At 35.1% G+C, this 16774-nt stretch overlaps 6 protein-coding genes across 8 annotated transcripts in view; 2 read left to right on the top strand and 4 right to left on the bottom strand.

Moving 5' to 3' along the window:
• Positions 1–690, bottom strand: part of LOC148938319 (uncharacterized) — a 38473-nt gene extending 37783 nt beyond the window's left edge. The window contains exon 1 of the mRNA XM_089076230.1: positions 498–690. Coding sequence (XP_088932356.1) covers positions 498–690 — 193 coding nt within the window. The remainder of the gene's footprint in view (positions 1–497) is intronic.
• Positions 650–4292, top strand: Acat2 (Acetyl-CoA acetyltransferase 2). Of its 2 annotated transcripts, none has more exons than XM_011645974.3 (9): positions 650–790; positions 1859–2011; positions 2448–2569; positions 2680–2792; positions 2884–3083; positions 3167–3396; positions 3542–3730; positions 3817–3979; positions 4041–4292. In XM_011645974.3, the coding sequence occupies exons 2-9, from the start codon at positions 1963–1965 to the stop codon at positions 4157–4159; spliced, it is 1185 nt and encodes a 394-aa protein (XP_011644276.1). In that variant the 5' UTR covers positions 650–790; positions 1859–1962; the 3' UTR covers positions 4160–4292. The 2 variants fall into 2 exon arrangements, with proteins under 2 accessions (XP_011644276.1, XP_011644288.1); XM_011645986.3 differs by having other exon boundaries at positions 651–790; positions 1900–2011.
• LOC105431794 (U7 small nuclear RNA associated Lsm10) lies at positions 4283–7412 on the bottom strand. Its single transcript, XM_011646236.3, has 3 exons — positions 7196–7412; positions 6830–6947; positions 4283–4772 (listed from the first exon to the last, which is right to left on the bottom strand). The coding sequence occupies exons 1-3, from the start codon at positions 7333–7335 to the stop codon at positions 4581–4583; spliced, it is 450 nt and encodes a 149-aa protein (XP_011644538.2). The 5' UTR covers positions 7336–7412; the 3' UTR covers positions 4283–4580.
• Positions 4962–6748, bottom strand: Nt5a (5' nucleotidase A). The gene has a single exon (XM_011646224.3). The coding sequence runs from the start codon at positions 6492–6494 to the stop codon at positions 5022–5024; it is 1473 nt and encodes a 490-aa protein (XP_011644526.3). The 5' UTR covers positions 6495–6748; the 3' UTR covers positions 4962–5021.
• Eaat-2 (excitatory amino acid transporter 2) lies at positions 6823–14652 on the top strand. 2 transcript variants are annotated; one of them, XM_011646202.3, is made up of 10 exons: positions 6823–6963; positions 10146–10479; positions 11503–11596; positions 11860–12058; positions 12284–12497; positions 12583–12864; positions 13067–13300; positions 13479–13673; positions 13825–13959; positions 14021–14652. In XM_011646202.3, exons 2-10 carry the CDS (start codon positions 10397–10399, stop codon positions 14220–14222), a joined length of 1638 nt encoding a protein of 545 aa, XP_011644504.2. In that variant the 5' UTR covers positions 6823–6963; positions 10146–10396; the 3' UTR covers positions 14223–14652. The 2 variants fall into 2 exon arrangements, with proteins under 2 accessions (XP_011644504.2, XP_088931937.1); XM_089075811.1 differs by lacking the exon at positions 6823–6963 and adding an exon at positions 9007–9989.
• A 415-nt stretch (positions 14653–15067) lies between these two features.
• Positions 15068–16248, bottom strand: EMC6 (ER membrane protein complex subunit 6). The gene is made up of 5 exons (XM_011646248.2): positions 16088–16248; positions 15621–15781; positions 15463–15555; positions 15352–15371; positions 15068–15249 (listed from the first exon to the last, which is right to left on the bottom strand). Exons 1-5 carry the CDS (start codon positions 16125–16127, stop codon positions 15219–15221), a joined length of 345 nt encoding a protein of 114 aa, XP_011644550.2. The 5' UTR covers positions 16128–16248; the 3' UTR covers positions 15068–15218.
• Positions 16249–16774: the final 526 nt, after the last annotated feature.

Raw genomic sequence — 16774 nt, 5'->3', positions numbered from 1 at the left:
CGCAGCGACGCGAACTGCAAGGCCGTCGACGCGTGACCTTAATGAGTAATCAGCTCGGTGACTCGGACTCCGGAATTACTCGTGTGTTACGCGAAGCCGATCGTCGACGATCCGCGCGCTGTCAAACGCGTGGATGGGCTGGCACGTACGGGCCGTGCGGCGAGGAAGGCGAACGTGACGGCGACGATGACAGTCGTCGCCGAGGCGTCGCAGGCCCCGCGGCGACTACCCGGACGGGCGAGTCATCCGCGTGATCGGGCCCGGGTCCGCATACGTGCGTGCGCGATCGTCCCGCGGACGGTCCTCTCTCGGCGTGCATGGCACGCGCGCGCGGCCCACGGGGCTGCGGGTCGACGTGCGGCCGTGGTCGCGCGCGTGTATTCCCGACGTGTCTCGCGACGGCGGTCCATCCTGAGGGAAGCGACGCGCCGCCGACGCGCGCGTCCGCGGCGCAACGCGATCGCGACGAGTAATGGGCGCGACGCGCCGACAAATACCTCGTTTCTCGACGAGCTCCGAAATCTCCTCCCTGTTGTCGGCCATCTTAGCACCAGTCACCGTTCCACAATGCACGCTGGGTAAAAACAAACGCGCCGTCGCTGTCGCTGCCGTCGCTGTCGCGCCACGCCGCGCCGCGGCGCCCCGATATACGCTACGCCAGTGCCACCTGCAGCACGCGGACGGAGACATCTGTCAGTCGGTCCGTGCAGGAGCGTGTCTACGTGGCGTTTCGTTGTTCCACCCGCGACACCGAGTATCGTTCGACTAATCGCAGCATTGTCGCTACCGTGTACGTTGTCCGGCTGCAGTCCGACTTTTTTCTCACTGATTTTCTCATTGATATTCAGCTTTTAAATCCATCTTCTTGCTATCTTTTTGTATTTCGTGATGTACGTGGCGCGAGCTTTGTATTCTATCGCGGTCCAAGTGCTGTCTGTTTCTTTTTTGTCAGCTTTTCATTCATATTCTAAACTTTGACCCATCTTCCCTACTACTTTTCTTCTTTTCTGTGCATCTATCTCTAATCTGAGTTGTCAGTTCGGTTTACCGAGATTATACTTGATAACATGGAACTTAAATTATTTGGGAAAAACCTCAGTTTCGGTTGATAAAAAATGTTTCTGATTCTATTGTGAATTATTTTCTCAGTAAAAATTTGGCAATTCGATGTAACAATGGACTTTTACGAATAATAAACGTGAATACAGCATATTTTAGCCTTTATTTTATAAGGACATCTTATTCATAGGATATCCTTTGAATATCTTTAAACTGTTTTTTGAAGACTTATGCTAAAGAGAAAAGATTTCGTAAAAATATGAATGTTTTCATTTTGATATGTATATCTTGCAAAATGTGATTATTCTTTAAGCATTAATTGCGTCATTATGTTGTTCAATGCATTATCATTCCCTCCAAATTTCCTTAGTCGATATTAAAGTCATCATTCTCCAACAGTGTCATTATGCCAACACTATCAAACGTTTGCGTCACGCATTTGTAATTTCTCATTTTTTTGCACATCTCACGCAATTCTTTCGTGCCGCAGTTTCAATAGACTACATTCCAAAACGTTCATTTTTCGAAAAAAATTTTACCCGTTGATTACTACAAAACTTCACAAATGTTTCTGATCTTTTGTCCAACGAACATCCACCGAGTCAAATTTTGATATTTCTAAAAACAAGTTTTGGAATGCAGTTTTAGATAAAATAAACCGTATTATTTTCCTCATAATATTCCTGAAAACTACAAAATAGATTCACGAATAGCTGTTAGGCTCCCCTCCTTTGATCCTTTGCTTTTCTTCCGCGCAAGTGCACAGCTCGGTATGACATACTTTCACAATATTCCTCAGCCGCTCCTGGTACGTCGTCAGCGCTAATATAATTCCGTTAGGCATTCCGAACGCGGCAGTCTTCGTGCGTTTTTCTGAGAGTTTGGTGGTATTTAGCCTGAAAAATGAGTGACCGCACCGTGGTGATAGTATCCGCAGTTAGAACACCCATAGGTAATAGCGAAAAACGATACGTAGAGTAATAGTAAAATTCCATGAAATAGCTTGTAATTTTAAATTATCGAAGTCCAGAAAATTTAAATTGCATAAAACAATTGTGAAAAGAATTTCGAAGATACTTTGTATAAATTCTTTAGAAAATAAAAGAAATTCTAACATGTTTTCCTCGTACATTCAGTCAGGTTATATTTTTTATGCTTATTGTGTAGAAATGTATATAAGAAATATATATATCACAATTATGAAGCCAAGAAATATCTCATAAAAATATAATATTTATAATAAAAATCGAGCTATGTCTCAAAAAGATATAAAATTTATTTATTTTTACAAAATATTTCTATAGAAATATTACAATTATAAAATATAAAACTTATACATTTTATAATACATTTTATATAATAATTAAATTTATTATCTTATAATTAAGGATCATATTGCGGATCCTTATCTTCACTGAAGGCATCAGATCTGGGCACTGTTGTTATTAAAGAAAGCCTGATAAGAGCTGGACTGAAAGGATCAGATGTTTCTGAAGTTATCATGGGACAGGTATTTGTAATTTTAGAAGAAATAACTATCAAATATATTTTTATAAATATAGTTGAATTTATATTATATATACATATATTACATACATGTTGTCATATATTCTTTTCCAGATACTTACAGCAACAGAAGGCCAAAATCCAGCAAGACAAGCTGCGATAAATGCTGGTATACCTATTCATGTACCTGCTTATCAAGTCAATATGTTATGCGGCTCTGGTCTAAAGTACATAATAGTTATAATATATGTGCAAATATATTCATTTTATCTGTAACTGTTGCTAAGGATGTATAATGTTATGAATATATTTCTCCAGATCTGTAATGACCGGTTACTGTTCTATAAAGTCAGGAGAAAGCGAAGTGGTTGTAGCTGGTGGTCAGGAAAATATGAGTAGAGCACCACATGCCACTTACCTCAGGGCTGGTATAAAATTTGGAAGTTGTAATCTAATTGATACATTGTTGGACGATGGCCTAACAGATGCCTTTTATAATATTCATATGGCAATTACAGGTAACACACAAAAACTGAATGTACTTTTTATATCATAAAAACTTAAATTTAATGATTTATTTTATCATTTGTATTATTGGTAGCTGAGAATCTTGCTGAAAAGTATGCGATAACTAGAGAGGCACAGGATTATTATGCCACCAAATCTCAGCAGAAAGCAGAAGCTGCTATTAACGCTGGATATTTTGATAAGGAAATTACTCCAGTAACTATTGAAAGCAAAAAAGAATCTATTGTTATATCTAAAGATGAATTCCCAAAATTCGGAACAACTACAGAAAAACTTGCAAAGTTAAGACCGGCGTTCAAGCCTGTATGTAAATATTATATTCCACATTTTTTTTGTATATAATTATATAAGATAAATATATTTGACATTATCAAATTGCATTTAGAATATTCCGTTATGTTATAATTATAAAAAAAATATACGTTTAAAATTATCATGTTGCAATCAGAGCAATGGCACAGTTACTGCCGGGAATGCATCGGGTATAAACGATGGTGCAGCTGCTGTAATCCTCATGTCGCAAGAAGCTGCTGAAAGTAAAGGAATCTCGCCATTAGCCAGTATTGTTGCATTTGCCCAGGTTGGAGTTGAACCTCAAATTATGGGCATTGGACCTGTCGAAGCTGTTAAGTTAGTTGTTAGTATATCACATTCATTTTTTAATTATTCCTATTCCAATATGATAGATCTTATAACTGAAAATACATTATTTGATTGTTTTAGTTAAAAAAAGCAAACTGGACGAAAGAGGAAGTGGATATTTATGAATTAAACGAAGCTTTTGCCGTACAAGCAATCGTGTGTGTTCAAGAACTTGGATTAGACCCTGAGAAAGTTAATGTAAATGGCGGTGGGATTGCCTTAGGTCATCCTGTTGGTATGTCAGGTACGTATCAAGACTGAAACTTTCTTCGACGGAATTTTCACTTAAAAATTTTGTATTGCAGGAACAAGAATTCTAGTTACCCTTTTACATACTTTAGAAAGAACAGGAAAGAAAAAGGGTATTGCATCTTTATGCATTGGAGGAGGAATGGGCATTGCTATTGCTATTGAAAGAAAATAACGAATGTCTTCCTTATTTATATAGATATGGATCTTATATAAAAATTTGTTATATTTTTATTAAAGTATTTCTTGAGGATGGCCTTCCTTATGTTATATATTGAATAAAAATAATAAAGGGATATTTATTACTATGTCGTAAACATTATTTATTTGATCATGTAATAAGAGAAAATGAGTATTTTAAACAATACATGAATATTTTAATTTCTTTTTAATAGAAATAATGCTATCAAATATTTTTATAACATATATTTCATAATATAATCTTATATAAAAATAAAAATATTCTTATATTTATATAGGCTATAAATAAAGAAAATCAATCATATATGAGCAAATATATATAAGCCAGACTTAATATTATTCGGATTTGTAAGATAAATAATATAAAATCAGAATAAATTAATTTTTTACAGGTTTCATTTATCTTCATTTTTTGTAGTCTCTTTCGTTGTATTTCTGCTCTCTAAAATTTGTTTGACAGCAGCAAGGCCTTCCTGTTGTCTCTGTTTGGCACGTTTGGCTTTGTAAGTGTACTTCGTACCTGTCATTTCCCTCGAAGAATGACTTAATCGCTTTAACTGTTCCATGATAGCTGGTATAATCCGTATCTTAAATTATAATATATCTTAATTAGACGATAAAATGCGCAAGCATAAAAATAAGTTATCTTTAAATATTTTATTTCTAGATGTTTTTAACAATAATATTTAAGAAATATCAATGTTTCTTTAAATGCAAATATAAAACATATATTTAAAAGTTTTACGCTGAACGCACTTGTAAAATAAAGATAAAAATTTTTCTTTTCGTTACAAATAATGCAACATAATTAAATTGTTAGTATTTTTATATATTATTTATATATTATTATATATCGCTGATATACTAAGTGGTACAGCGGGATAATATCCGCAATATTTTCCACTTTTATTGAAACAAGGAATGTATTCGTCTAATGGTCTCTGTGCTACCAAATCGATATCTGGTATACAGAGTTTTGCATATTTCTTTATTATATGTCCCCATAAAGAGTCCACGTTAATTGTCGAATCTTTTAAACAAAAATATGATCCCCAAAACTTTGAATTTAAAATCTTCTCGTCTGGATGAGTCAAACTGTGATGAAGCATTCCTTCTGACATTTGTTCCTCAATTACAGCTAGTGTATCGCAGTTTACAAATGCATTTGGTACATAAATGTCTTGTATGAGATTGTCACCAATGTACAAACAGCGTTGATTTGTCTTCCCCGTTATACGAGCGAGAAATTCTAATAGATCATTCCAATTTCCTTGACTGTATATTTCACCTCGTTTTAGGTCTTGGTTCATGATATTGGTCTCGTTGTTATTTACAACATCAAAAAACGGCCGATTACTAATAAAGAAACCCGGCTTCCTCGCGTAACACACTACGATATCGAAGAGAGATCGCCAGTCCTCGCCGAGAGCGTAACTCGCAGTAAAACTTGTAAAATCTGCGTTCGATCCAGTAATGAGGAAGGTCGCGGATTTTTTCTTTACTTCTTTCAACCATGAGATCGTGTCTGAACTGCATTTACGTAGATATTTCTCCGGATTTTTTTTAAGCTGACCAAAAATTCCGTCGTTTGATTGAAAATGGTCTCTCGAGAACATGTGAATCAGTCCAGCCAGCACGTCAGGCCAGATGTTGTATCTGTCCAAAGGTGATTCGTGTTCCTCATCGAGTGTATCTACAGTCCGCGCAAACGCGATGCTCGCCACTATATCGAAGTAATCCAACAGGCTCCTCACTTTCTCAGACAGAGGACCGTTCCAGGTTGCCATTACGTCACGACAGAAAGTGTCCGTGATTTCCGATCTTTGCTCAGGATATATTTCCCTTATCTGATCCATATTTAACAAACGTGTGCCATGACACGCTCTGCGGATAATACCATCCGGACTCACCCTGAGTATGTTTCCCCTCTCAAAGTCTAGCAACAATCCCTTCTGCATGAAGTCCAAGGCGTCATCTGTCAGCGGCTTTAACAGATGATCCCCGCGGTATCCTCGTTTATCCACCATAAATTTGGCGAGCATCTCGTACTCCACGTACACCAGATTCGTGATGTTGTAACGTAGCAGAGTGTTGTCCAGGTCGAAACCGATGCAATCGTAATCCGTGAATCTGAACGCGTCCATGTCTTCCTTGGCGAGACTGCTAAATGCCGCGAAATCGTACCGGCTGTTAGAGTCCATATACTCGATACCAGGTAATAATTTCGCTTTATTGATTACTCGTTTATGTACAGAGGAGCGTATGCACAACTTGACAGTACGACGATAAAAACTCAGGTCTCTAATCATATCTAAACGCGATTATCAACGCGAATCGCGAGTCACTAAGTGGCGTATGTTGGCATGATGCATCTGATGCGAGTTGCATCAATACGGAGCGGCCTTATCGCAGGGACGTTTCAGAAATCAGATTGAGCAACCCTACATAACAAAACACCTAAATTCCGCCCTAGGTTCTAAATACCATACTACGATATTCAAGTAACTGAGGGGAAAGTAGAGAATCTATTTTCGCACCGCGAGACACAACATAACCTAAATATATGACATGCATTCCCGCTTTCGAGACGCAACCGAGGAAAAAAATCACCAGACGGCAGGGAGAGAATTTTCAAAATACTAACGCTCGGTGGGATGTGTACGCAGCGGATGTTCCTCGCCTGCACGAAGAACATGTCGTACTTGAAGGAATCCCCACGTGGATCCGTGAAGATGCAATCCCTCATCACGACGTTCATGTACCTGCAAAGCGAAAGCGGTATGTTCAGGGCGGTATCGCGAGAAATGTCTCGCGTCGAAGTTCGAGGTTTTTTTTTTTTTTAATAAGAAAAAGCATGATCGATCGATTTTTATGCCCGTCGATCGCGTCAACGCTCGCCGTGCTATAAAAATCACGCGTCATCGTCGACAAAGCGTAGATTTTCGAATACAACAGCAATTTCTCAAGCGCGCGAACTTCACGTCGCAACAAGAATGAGATCACTACTTACGCGTCGGCCTGCTCGACGATGCCAAGGACTGTCGCCTCGTTCCGCAGATCTATCATCGTTCGTTTCTTCTCCACGGCCTTCAACAGGATTGACAGGCTGTTGTAGAGAAAGTATTTCTCCCGTTTCGAGTTGTCTGCCATCGCAAAGGTAAACGCGAAACCGGACCGCGTTGAACTTCGTCACCGCTCGAATGAAGCGAATCACATGACAGGTCACGTGATCGTCGATGTAGAATCGCGCGAAAATCGAGAACGAGCATTATAAAAATGTATTGCAGCAAATCGCAATATTATTATAAAATATTATCATATAATCGTAATATTATTATAAAATATTTAAGAATTCAGATCTTCGTTTTCAATTTAATAGAATTTTGATCAATTTTGCCTTTAATCACACTTGAGTTATTATGTAATATAATTGTAAGTTAATAAAATTGTTTAATAAAGAATCACTCTTATTGTGAAATATATATTGGAATTATGTAAAATAGACTTGTAGTTATGTTACTTGAATTATATTTAATAATTGTATTAACAATTATGTTTGATAACTATTTTATATAAAATTTATTTAACTTCAATCTTTACTCTTATAAAAGCGCATTTCTTTAATTCACAGCAAGACATTACATTTATATCTAACGTGTTAAAAGTTAAATAACGAATCAAAAGAAGTTCACTTCGATGCCTCTAGATTTATACTTAATAAGTCAAAGTATAGAAAAAAATCATAAATAATTCTTTTAGTATGTTACGTGATTTCAATTAATTTATAATTTCAAAATATAGATCTCAGAATCGAAACGTTCATCGGAAGGTAGCAAAGTGCACAGGGTAGATATGAAATGTCATTGAATTTATGCAAATGGAATACACGAGCGAGGACAATCGTAACTCAATTTTCTCGAATGCATTAATTAATTCCATCTCGAGTGGCTCGCTCTTTCGTTCTGAAGTCACGGGATTAAACGCGTTATCATGGGGAGATTCGATTTGTCCGTATTATACTACCACTGTGAACCCGATGTTAGTCTATATATAGTCACTCATATAGCCGTCATTGCTAGAGGAATTAGGTTACTTCCCAACGGATATACAAAGGGGTCTTGTAAATGGTCGTATCCTATGTGCATCTAAAACAATCACGCACAAGTATTTCCGCGTAACTGTTACCTCTTATCATTGCCGCATTTGCGAAAGATTAGAAATCGACCATTCCAACCGAGATATCCTTGCAAATACTCTTGCAATGATGTGTAATTAATTATAACACACAAGCGTCAGATTAAATGAAATGATCTCAGAAGATTACGATGCTTGAAATGTCTGATATTTTAGAAATTCAAATATTCGGTAAAATTATTAGAAGCGTATCTAAATAATATCTTTAAGATGTTGTTTCAATTTGTAGTATCTTTTAGATATTGTTTCAAGATTTTTCACGGCTATATGTTTCATCAGTAACACAATTTAAACATTTAAATATTTGTAAGCAGAAAAAGAAATTAAAAATTACTTGATAAATTAATGTATCTATATTTTAATATTAGTTATAATCTCGATAACGATAATTTTATATTAAAATTTGATATAATTATTATTAAAATAGGCAAAAGATTGATATATATTATTAGTAATGCAAAATATTTCATAATTTTTTAAATAATAATATCTATAGTGTATAATACATACATAAAACACACGTAAAACACAAGTCTCTTTATAAATAATTTGTATGTCATATAATACAATCAACGAAATTGTTATTTTATACATATCTATACTGCATTTAATATAATTCTTTAGTTTATTCGTACCCTTTATACATCAATCTTTATACATCAATCATTTCCTGATTTAATATCGAGCGCTTACGAATTGCGCATTACAAGATAGCGTTCGACATTCCTCATAGTTTAACATCGAAAATTTTTCCTCTCATCCCGTTCCCTTTTAATTTCATCTACCTTTGACGCAGACGTGTCTTAGGTTCATCAATATTAAGCGGCAAAGCGGCTCTTGAGTCAGTTTCTGCGAAACGCATCAGGCAGCGGCATTTTTGCTCCCTTCGACGTTTATTATTCGGTGCCGTGCGACCCACCGCAATGAGTGCCCTCTTCCTGTGATCTATCGGTCTCTCTTTCTCCTCGCGACACATCTCCATTCATCTGCTCGTAGGCCTGCCCCTTTCCCCTTTCGGTGCGTGCCTTTTGCCTCCCCCCGGGGCCTCCCCCGACGCGCGCACTAATCAACTTCCTGGATGGGGCACATTATCGGCCTGATTGCAGGCAGATTCCAACGCCGCGGCGCGATACCTAGCCCACCGGCGGCGGCAGATCTATCCGATCTCTCGGCAGTCGATCGCGCGCGCGAAAAGCCCACCATCGGAAGCACGGAGCTGTGCGGATGTCACTCGCGCCCGCAACTAACGCGGTACAATGATCCTGAACGTAATAGATCGGCTGTGACCTCCTTCGGGGCCTTACCCCGTCGTCGCCCCCGTCAACGTCGGGGCCAGCGTTCGGCTCTCGTGCGCGCTTGTGCAGTACGCCCTGATGGTTCCCGGTGGTTCGCGCGAAAGGATCGTCATGTGTCGCGATGCGCTACCAAACGGTTCGCACGTGTCTCGATAATCGTTCGCGAGAAGACGTGTTCCCTCGCCGGTTTTGATTCTCTGGAGAACGCGGAGAAGAGAACGAAGCGATTGATAAGAGGAGATAATTCAGGGAAATAATCGAAGAGAGATCTTCATAAGCTATTTTTTTCCCGCAACCGTGAAAACTTTTTGTCTTGTAAATTTGTTATCTTCTTTAAGATTTCGCGAAGCTAAAGAGGATGCTAGAGATAACATATTTCTATAATTTTTAATTGTTCGATGTAACGATGTAAAACTGTAGATAATTTGATTAAAAAGAAGTAATTTTGTTCTTTAATAATTCTCCACACAGACAAACTTATGCAAGAAATATTGTACGGAGATAATATACGTTTCTTCTGCACGTGGTAATCCAGAAAAATTGTGATCATCTTCAGTGTTTCTGAATAAACTTGATGAGATGATTTGTGTCATGAAGAAGCACAGCATAGCTATGAAGGCCGCGGGATGACTCACAAGATCTATCCTGATATTCCTCATGCCAAGGATACATTATTCCTCTCGGTTGAAATCTTGAAACGACGTGTCTTTGAAGCTTAAAGGATGTCTTTGGGGCAACGAATTTCCGGCGCAGTTGCGGTTCTCCGCGGGACCTCGACGGAGCTTAAAGAGAGCGGCGGCCACACGTAAAAGATTTCTCTTCTTGCTTTTACTAAAAATTTGAATTGTTTTTTATTAAGATTAGATTAAAGAAGTCTTTAGTTATAGTTGCAACTTTTTTCTTTCAAAAAAGAACTAGTTACCGATTCTCAAAAGCAACACGTATTATAGTTAGAGTTATTCAAAAAGTAATGAAACGTTAGTTTTCTGTTAATTTCTTGTAATGTTTATATTTTAAGTAATCTAATATTTCTAATATTATTAAATTATTTGATTTATCTCGATTATATGCTTTGTTATTTTATATGTAATATGAATCATAATTATCTTTAAAAATTAAAATCATTTAATTAATATGTTTAATATATTAACTATATTAATAATTTTAAATGATAAATTAATATGAGTACTTGGAGTCAAGATTATGAGATTAATATATTTTAAAAAGTCTAAAAAGTTCGCCAAATTTAAACAGTTATAATATTTCGCGAAAAATCTAATAATTCGCGGCTTATTTTTAAAGAAAAGTTTTAATGATAACTATTCTCGAAAATAATTTCCTACAAAGCAATCTGTATTTACTTATTTTACTTAATTTCGTAATTACTAATTTGTCAATATGTTTATCCATTCATCTAATCTAATAATTATCACGTCTACACGCTGCACGTAACGAAAATTTATTATCTACACGATGCACGTAACGAAAATTTATCAACGAAATCTTATAGAAGTAAAAGAATTAAATTATATATATTCCATTCCAAAAAATAATCATTGATTGTTCATTTCACTCTGATCATTTCTCTCTAACGCAATACAAATGTTGACAATAAATCTGAAATCTAAAAAATAATTATGAAATTAATACTAAAAAATAAAGCTAACTAAAATAAATTGTATACGAAAATAGAGGGACAAAGTTAAGTACAGTTGTATACGAAAATAGAGGAACAAAGTTAAGTAATAGTTATTGAAAAAAGTAATTGTAATTGTAACTTTGTTAGTGATGAATTACTTTCCAACTTTGTTTTTCACCTATTTTCCAGGTCGTGTGCAGAGGAGATCGAGAAGATGACATCCGAAGAAGATGTCAAGGCCGAAGCGCAGTACAAAGTAACGGCACTCGACAGGTTACAGATGGTTAGTAAGCTTTTCCAAAAGTTAAATTTATATATATATATATATATATATATATATATATATATATATCAATAAAATTTAAAATGTGCTTCTTTTCAATTTGATTCTTCAATTATCTTCGATAAAAACGATCAAAGAGATTAAGTTGAACCTTACCAAGATCAGTTTACAATTAATTTCGTGAAATTTCATTGATTCTAAGAAAAAAATATCACGCAATGCGTTACAAGTTTATTAAATTTTATCGCGCATGGAATATGCAGGTGATAGAATGGATGGGAAGTAATTTGCTTTTGGCACTGACCATCACTGGGGTTTTGTTGGGTCTGGTTTTCGGGTTTCTGGGTCGATTGGCCAATTTCTCGCCGCAATCTATAACCCTCGTCAGCTTTCCGGGAGAGCTTCTTATGCGGATGCTGAAGATGTTTATCCTGCCACTCATCATCTCGTCATTAATCTCTGGTAATTATAACTTATTGATAATCCGCTTAATTTTGAGCAGATAACAAATAAAGAAAAAGAGAGGAAAATGCAAAATTCAAGTACGTGAATATTAAGAACGAAGAATTTTGAGTTTCGAAAATATTAATGTAGTGAAAATATTAGACGCTTGAAATTATTTTCTAATTCGTTTCTATCTTCTCTCATCTATTGAGATACAAATGACTACTTACTTACTTACTTTAGGAATGGCACAGTTGGATGTTCAAAGATCAGGAAGAATAGGATTCAGAGCGTTAACATACTACTCGATAACAACTATTCTCGCTGCTATAGTGGGCATCGCGATGGTACTGATGATCCATCCAGGTAATCCGCAAATTAAAACTGCTGTTGCGGCGGTGGTGAAGGCTGAAGAAACAAAAGTTTCTACTATAGATGCGATTCTCGACATAATTCGGTATGAAAATATTATCATAAAATAGCTCGATGGTTTTACAGCTATAATCGTACGTTAGAAATTTGTTGTAATTTTTCATTCTCAGAAATATGCTACCGGAGAATCTGGTGCAAGCGTGCTTCCAACAGGTTCAGACTTCCTACGTGAAGAAGAAGGTGGTCGTGATCGGCAGCGCGAATCAAAGCGAGTACATCGTGGAGCCGACTTTAGTTTATAAAGATGGCACAAACGTGATGGGCATGATTGTATTTTGCATCATCTTTGGCGTGCTTGCGGGCCAGATAGGACCACGTGGCAAGTTGATGGTGGACTTCTTTGTAGTGTTGAACGAGATCATTATGAAGCTCGTCACGATTGTCGTCGTCTGGTACGAAATAACATCATGATTTATGTGTGCATCGTACATAGAGCTGCAAAATAATTAATTGTACATATTACACATTAATAATTAATTATATATATATTTATTTTTGTAAATATTGTTAATTTGATAAATCAATCGAGATTTAAAGCAAGCAAAACTTTTTTTATTATTTCTTTTATGGCAATGCAATTGACAATTGCTACAGGTATTCTCCATTCGGAATTATGTGTCTGATAGCTGGAAAAATCATGTCAATCACAAATTTGGCGGCAACTGCTCAGATGTTAGGTTTATACATGGTGACAGTTGTATTAGGTTTAATGATCCATGCGATTATCACATTGCCATTGATCTATTGGTTTATAACTCGAAAGAATCCAGCAGTCTTTTTTAGAGGCATGATGCAAGCCTGGGTGACAGCATTAGGAACCGCTTCGAGGTAATTATGTGTGCGTAAAAGTTTTAAAGATTAGTTTAAAGATTTATCTCAAAGTTAATTACAAAATCATGGCACCATCAATCTATATTCTTAAAACTAGTTCTATCCAATTACAAAATTCAAATTTTTTTTATGGTTAAATAATTTTCTAAAATAATGGTAGTAATATAATTTATAGCGCGGCGACTTTGCCTTTAACTTTTCGTTGTCTGGAAGAAAACAACAAGATTGATCCTCGTGTGACACGTTTCGTTGTGGCAGTCGGTGCGACTGTAAATATGGACGGCACAGCTCTTTACGAAGCTGTAGCTGCAATCTTCATCGCACAATTAAATGGAATCTCACTGGGATTCGTTGAAGTCATTACTGTCAGGTATCCGCATTTTATAAATAAAATATTTGTTGTTTCTTAATTATTAATTATTTCACGAACTATTTAAGCTATAATTGAGGAAAAGGATTTTGATATGTCTAATTAAAGAACTAAAAAGAATTAGAGTTCTCTAAGATTCACTTTTTTACAGCCTCACAGCTACTTTGGCGAGCGTCGGAGCCGCAAGTATCCCCAGTGCAGCGCTGGTCACCATGCTGCTAGTGTTGACTGCCTTGGGTCTCCCTACGAACGATGTTTCCTTATTGTTCGCCATCGACTGGATGCTGTAAGTTTTATAGGTTTGTTACAGAACTTCTATGAAATTAAAGTATTGGCTTTGTTTTAAGGGATCGGATCAGAACCTCGATCAATGTTCTTGGTGATGGTTACGGGGCTGGGATAGTTTATCACTTAAGCAAAGCGGAATTGGATAAGATGGACGAGGAAAGGAGATTAGAAGGTTTGGAAACCGGAAGACCTCTCGAGATTGCTGAAGTCTGTCGAGAAGAGATAGGGACACATGAGCAAACTTCCGAGACAAAAATTTAAATCTTTATCAGATTTGAATGAAATTGTAACATTATTTGTCAGTAGACATGTTTACTGCTCCTTGTGTTAAATATATTTCGTGTCATGCGATTGATTTTCACTGCCGAAATCGAGTTTTCCCCGTGAATTAAATTCAATATACGTCAAAGTAAGTTATAATTACAATTAAAGAAGTGATAGCTACAATTGGGGTTTTATTTAGTGATATAAATATTCCGTTTTTGTAGTAAATGTTAGTTAGTAGTAATGGATAAAGGCGTTAAAAACATTGAAGTAGAAAATGTGAGCATGTTAAGTACAAACTAATGGAAGTTGTGTATCGATTTCTTATTTTTTTTTTCTTAGTGCGTGAATATTCATCTACTTTAAAATATCCAAGAATGTACACAAAAATAATTATGTACAGTAAAATAAAAAATGTAGTAAATTATATTAGAAATCGCATCTAATACGAAAAAAAATATTGGAGCGTTTACAGACATTCATCGATAATATTAAGAAAAAATATTGTCATGAATTTAAACGTATAATTTTAATAACAGTGATTAAAAATAATTAAAAATAATAGTGATTAACTATTAATTATATAACTATTTACGAATGTGTTCACAGGCGTTGCATGTATAGATATATGTATATGATTACCAGTAATCTTCATCAAATAATTATAATTCAATAATTAATAATTTATTATGCAAATATATATATCATACATCCAATAAAAAATATGGCTCCTAATATCTTTATTGCATTGGTTCTTATATTGTCTACTTTGACATTCAAATACTGGATAATAAATGGCGCGATCATTTTAATGAAAAGTGTATTCTATATACATATCGATATACTTGTACATCACGTGAACGTTTCGCTGTTTATTTGGTCAGTATCCGAAAAGCTTAAATAATATAAATACAATGATTGACTTAAGTTAATAATGCAACATTATGTATTTAAATAATTGCGTAATGTCACAATCGCTGCAAATTCGCCTGCTCAATAGACGTGAACCATTCCATATAAAAATCTGATTAACAATTAACAATTAAGAAATTCATACATATTTGTGGCATACTATACATCCATAGAAACATATTACTTATATTATTTGCATTATGAAAAAGGATACGTCCAAAACAATACATATGTCTGCAAGAAGTTTTTAAGGAAGCTGTTAAGGAAAAAATAGATCAGTCTCTGAAAATAAAAATCATTTTTTAAAAATCATTTCAAAGGATACGCAAAGCCCTCCAAAGAATCCGCTGGTTAAGAGATGCCGCCTGCTGATGAAATATTTTCTCCATTGGCCTCCAGCTTTCATCAACAGCATTGCCTATGGAGATAATTTGTATTGGATATTATATATTGGATTTTGTAACGCTATCACGATGCTCTTACCCATAGTCCAAAAACTGCGAAGACATAAAATCCGAATCCGTATAAGCCAGTCAATCCCAGCAAACCAGCTGTACCGCCCGATAAAGCTGCCATTGAAATCTTACAATATTCTACGACCGCAGCATTGTTTGCAACTGCCGTCTCGCTATATGCGATGATCTCTGTAACATGCAATCATATTTAAAACGGGTTTTAGCTAATATTTTATTCAGTGATAAAAAGAGAACAACAAAAAAACTTTTTTGGAAGAAAAACCAAACAATTTATAATTCATCGTGAGAGATGAAATAATTGTTATTTTGAGATTAATTAAATAAACTAAGAATGATTGATAATTTAAATGTTTTTTATGTCTAAACAGCAAATAAATAAACAACATAACCTCTCAAAAAGTTTCTACATTATTTCTCAATTTTTTCGCATTTATCGCAGTTATGTTTGTAATATAAAATAATTTTCTTACTTACCGCCGCTTTTCTCCTGCTTCGTTTTAATTTTTCCCAACATTACTTTATCAATTAGCGAGATATTAACCTAACAGCGAAGAAATAAAGGAATGATTATATTAAATTGTATGATGCTCCGATCAGCTGCTTCTGTCAAGCACACGTCAGTTCTTGCGCACTCGAAGAACCGATGGCGGCAAGTTCAAAGATAGTCACATAGCTCGCAAGCACTATTGAAAACTGAAAATATTCAATAATTTAACAATTGTCTATTAATTAATTATTAATAATTTTAAAATACTATATAAATATATATATATATATATATATATATATATATAAACTTTGGCCAGATTCACAGTTTACACAACATTTATTATTGACAAATAAATAATAATTTATATATATATATAAAATAACTTTTATATGTGTGTGTGTGTATATATATATATATATATATATATATATATATATATATTATATATATAAAATAAAGAGAAAATTCAAAAATTTCACTTTTAAATTTCTTTTTCAAAGACAAGAATAGGAAAATATTCTACACTCGCTAAAAATTTTTTTGTATAATTAGATATAATTATGCATAATTATCATTTTGTCATATATAAAATATGTCCATATATATAAATATATAATTTCGATAATATATAATTATATAAATTTTAATATATATATTTTTATAAAAATATT

This window comes from Pogonomyrmex barbatus, unplaced genomic scaffold (assembly GCF_055798465.1).
Source record: "Pogonomyrmex barbatus isolate J1 unplaced genomic scaffold, ASM5579846v1 scaffold1, whole genome shotgun sequence".
NCBI classification, from domain to species: domain Eukaryota; kingdom Metazoa; phylum Arthropoda; class Insecta; order Hymenoptera; family Formicidae; genus Pogonomyrmex; species Pogonomyrmex barbatus.
This window is presented reverse-complemented; position numbering and strand designations above follow the sequence as displayed.

Excerpts from the sequence above, each read along its gene's own strand:
- Acat2 (XM_011645974.3), top strand. The coding sequence starts at position 1,963 with ATGAGTGACCGCACCGTGGTGATAGTATCCGCAGTTAGAACACCCATA. Across the intron at positions 3,397-3,541 it reads TAAGACCGGCGTTCAAGCCT|AGCAATGGCACAGTTACTGC; the intron begins GTATGTAAATAT and ends TGTTGCAATCAG. Across the intron at positions 3,980-4,040 it reads TCATCCTGTTGGTATGTCAG|GAACAAGAATTCTAGTTACC; the intron begins GTACGTATCAAG and ends TTTGTATTGCAG.
- Nt5a (XM_011646224.3), bottom strand. The coding sequence starts at position 6,494 with ATGATTAGAGACCTGAGTTTTTATCGTCGTACTGTCAAGTTGTGCATA.
- LOC105431794 (XM_011646236.3), bottom strand. The coding sequence starts at position 7,335 with ATGGCAGACAACTCGAAACGGGAGAAATACTTTCTCTACAACAGCCTG. Across the intron at positions 6,948-7,195 it reads ATCGTCGAGCAGGCCGACGC|GTACATGAACGTCGTGATGA; the intron begins GTAAGTAGTGAT and ends TTCGCTTTGCAG. Across the intron at positions 4,773-6,829 it reads GCGTACACATCCCACCGAGC|ATACGGATTATACCAGCTAT; the intron begins GTTAGTATTTTG and ends TTATAATTTAAG.
- Eaat-2 (XM_011646202.3), top strand. The coding sequence starts at position 10,397 with ATGTCTTTGGGGCAACGAATTTCCGGCGCAGTTGCGGTTCTCCGCGGG. Across the intron at positions 10,480-11,502 it reads AAAGAGAGCGGCGGCCACAC|GTCGTGTGCAGAGGAGATCG; the intron begins GTAAAAGATTTC and ends CCTATTTTCCAG. Across the intron at positions 12,059-12,283 it reads CATCTCGTCATTAATCTCTG|GAATGGCACAGTTGGATGTT; the intron begins GTAATTATAACT and ends TACTTACTTTAG.
- EMC6 (XM_011646248.2), bottom strand. The coding sequence starts at position 16,127 with ATGTTGGGAAAAATTAAAACGAAGCAGGAGAAAAGCGGCG. Across the intron at positions 15,782-16,087 it reads GAAGCAGGAGAAAAGCGGCG|AGATCATCGCATATAGCGAG; the intron begins GTAAGTAAGAAA and ends TGCATGTTACAG. Across the intron at positions 15,556-15,620 it reads TCGCAGTTTTTGGACTATGG|GCAATGCTGTTGATGAAAGC; the intron begins GTAAGAGCATCG and ends TTATCTCCATAG.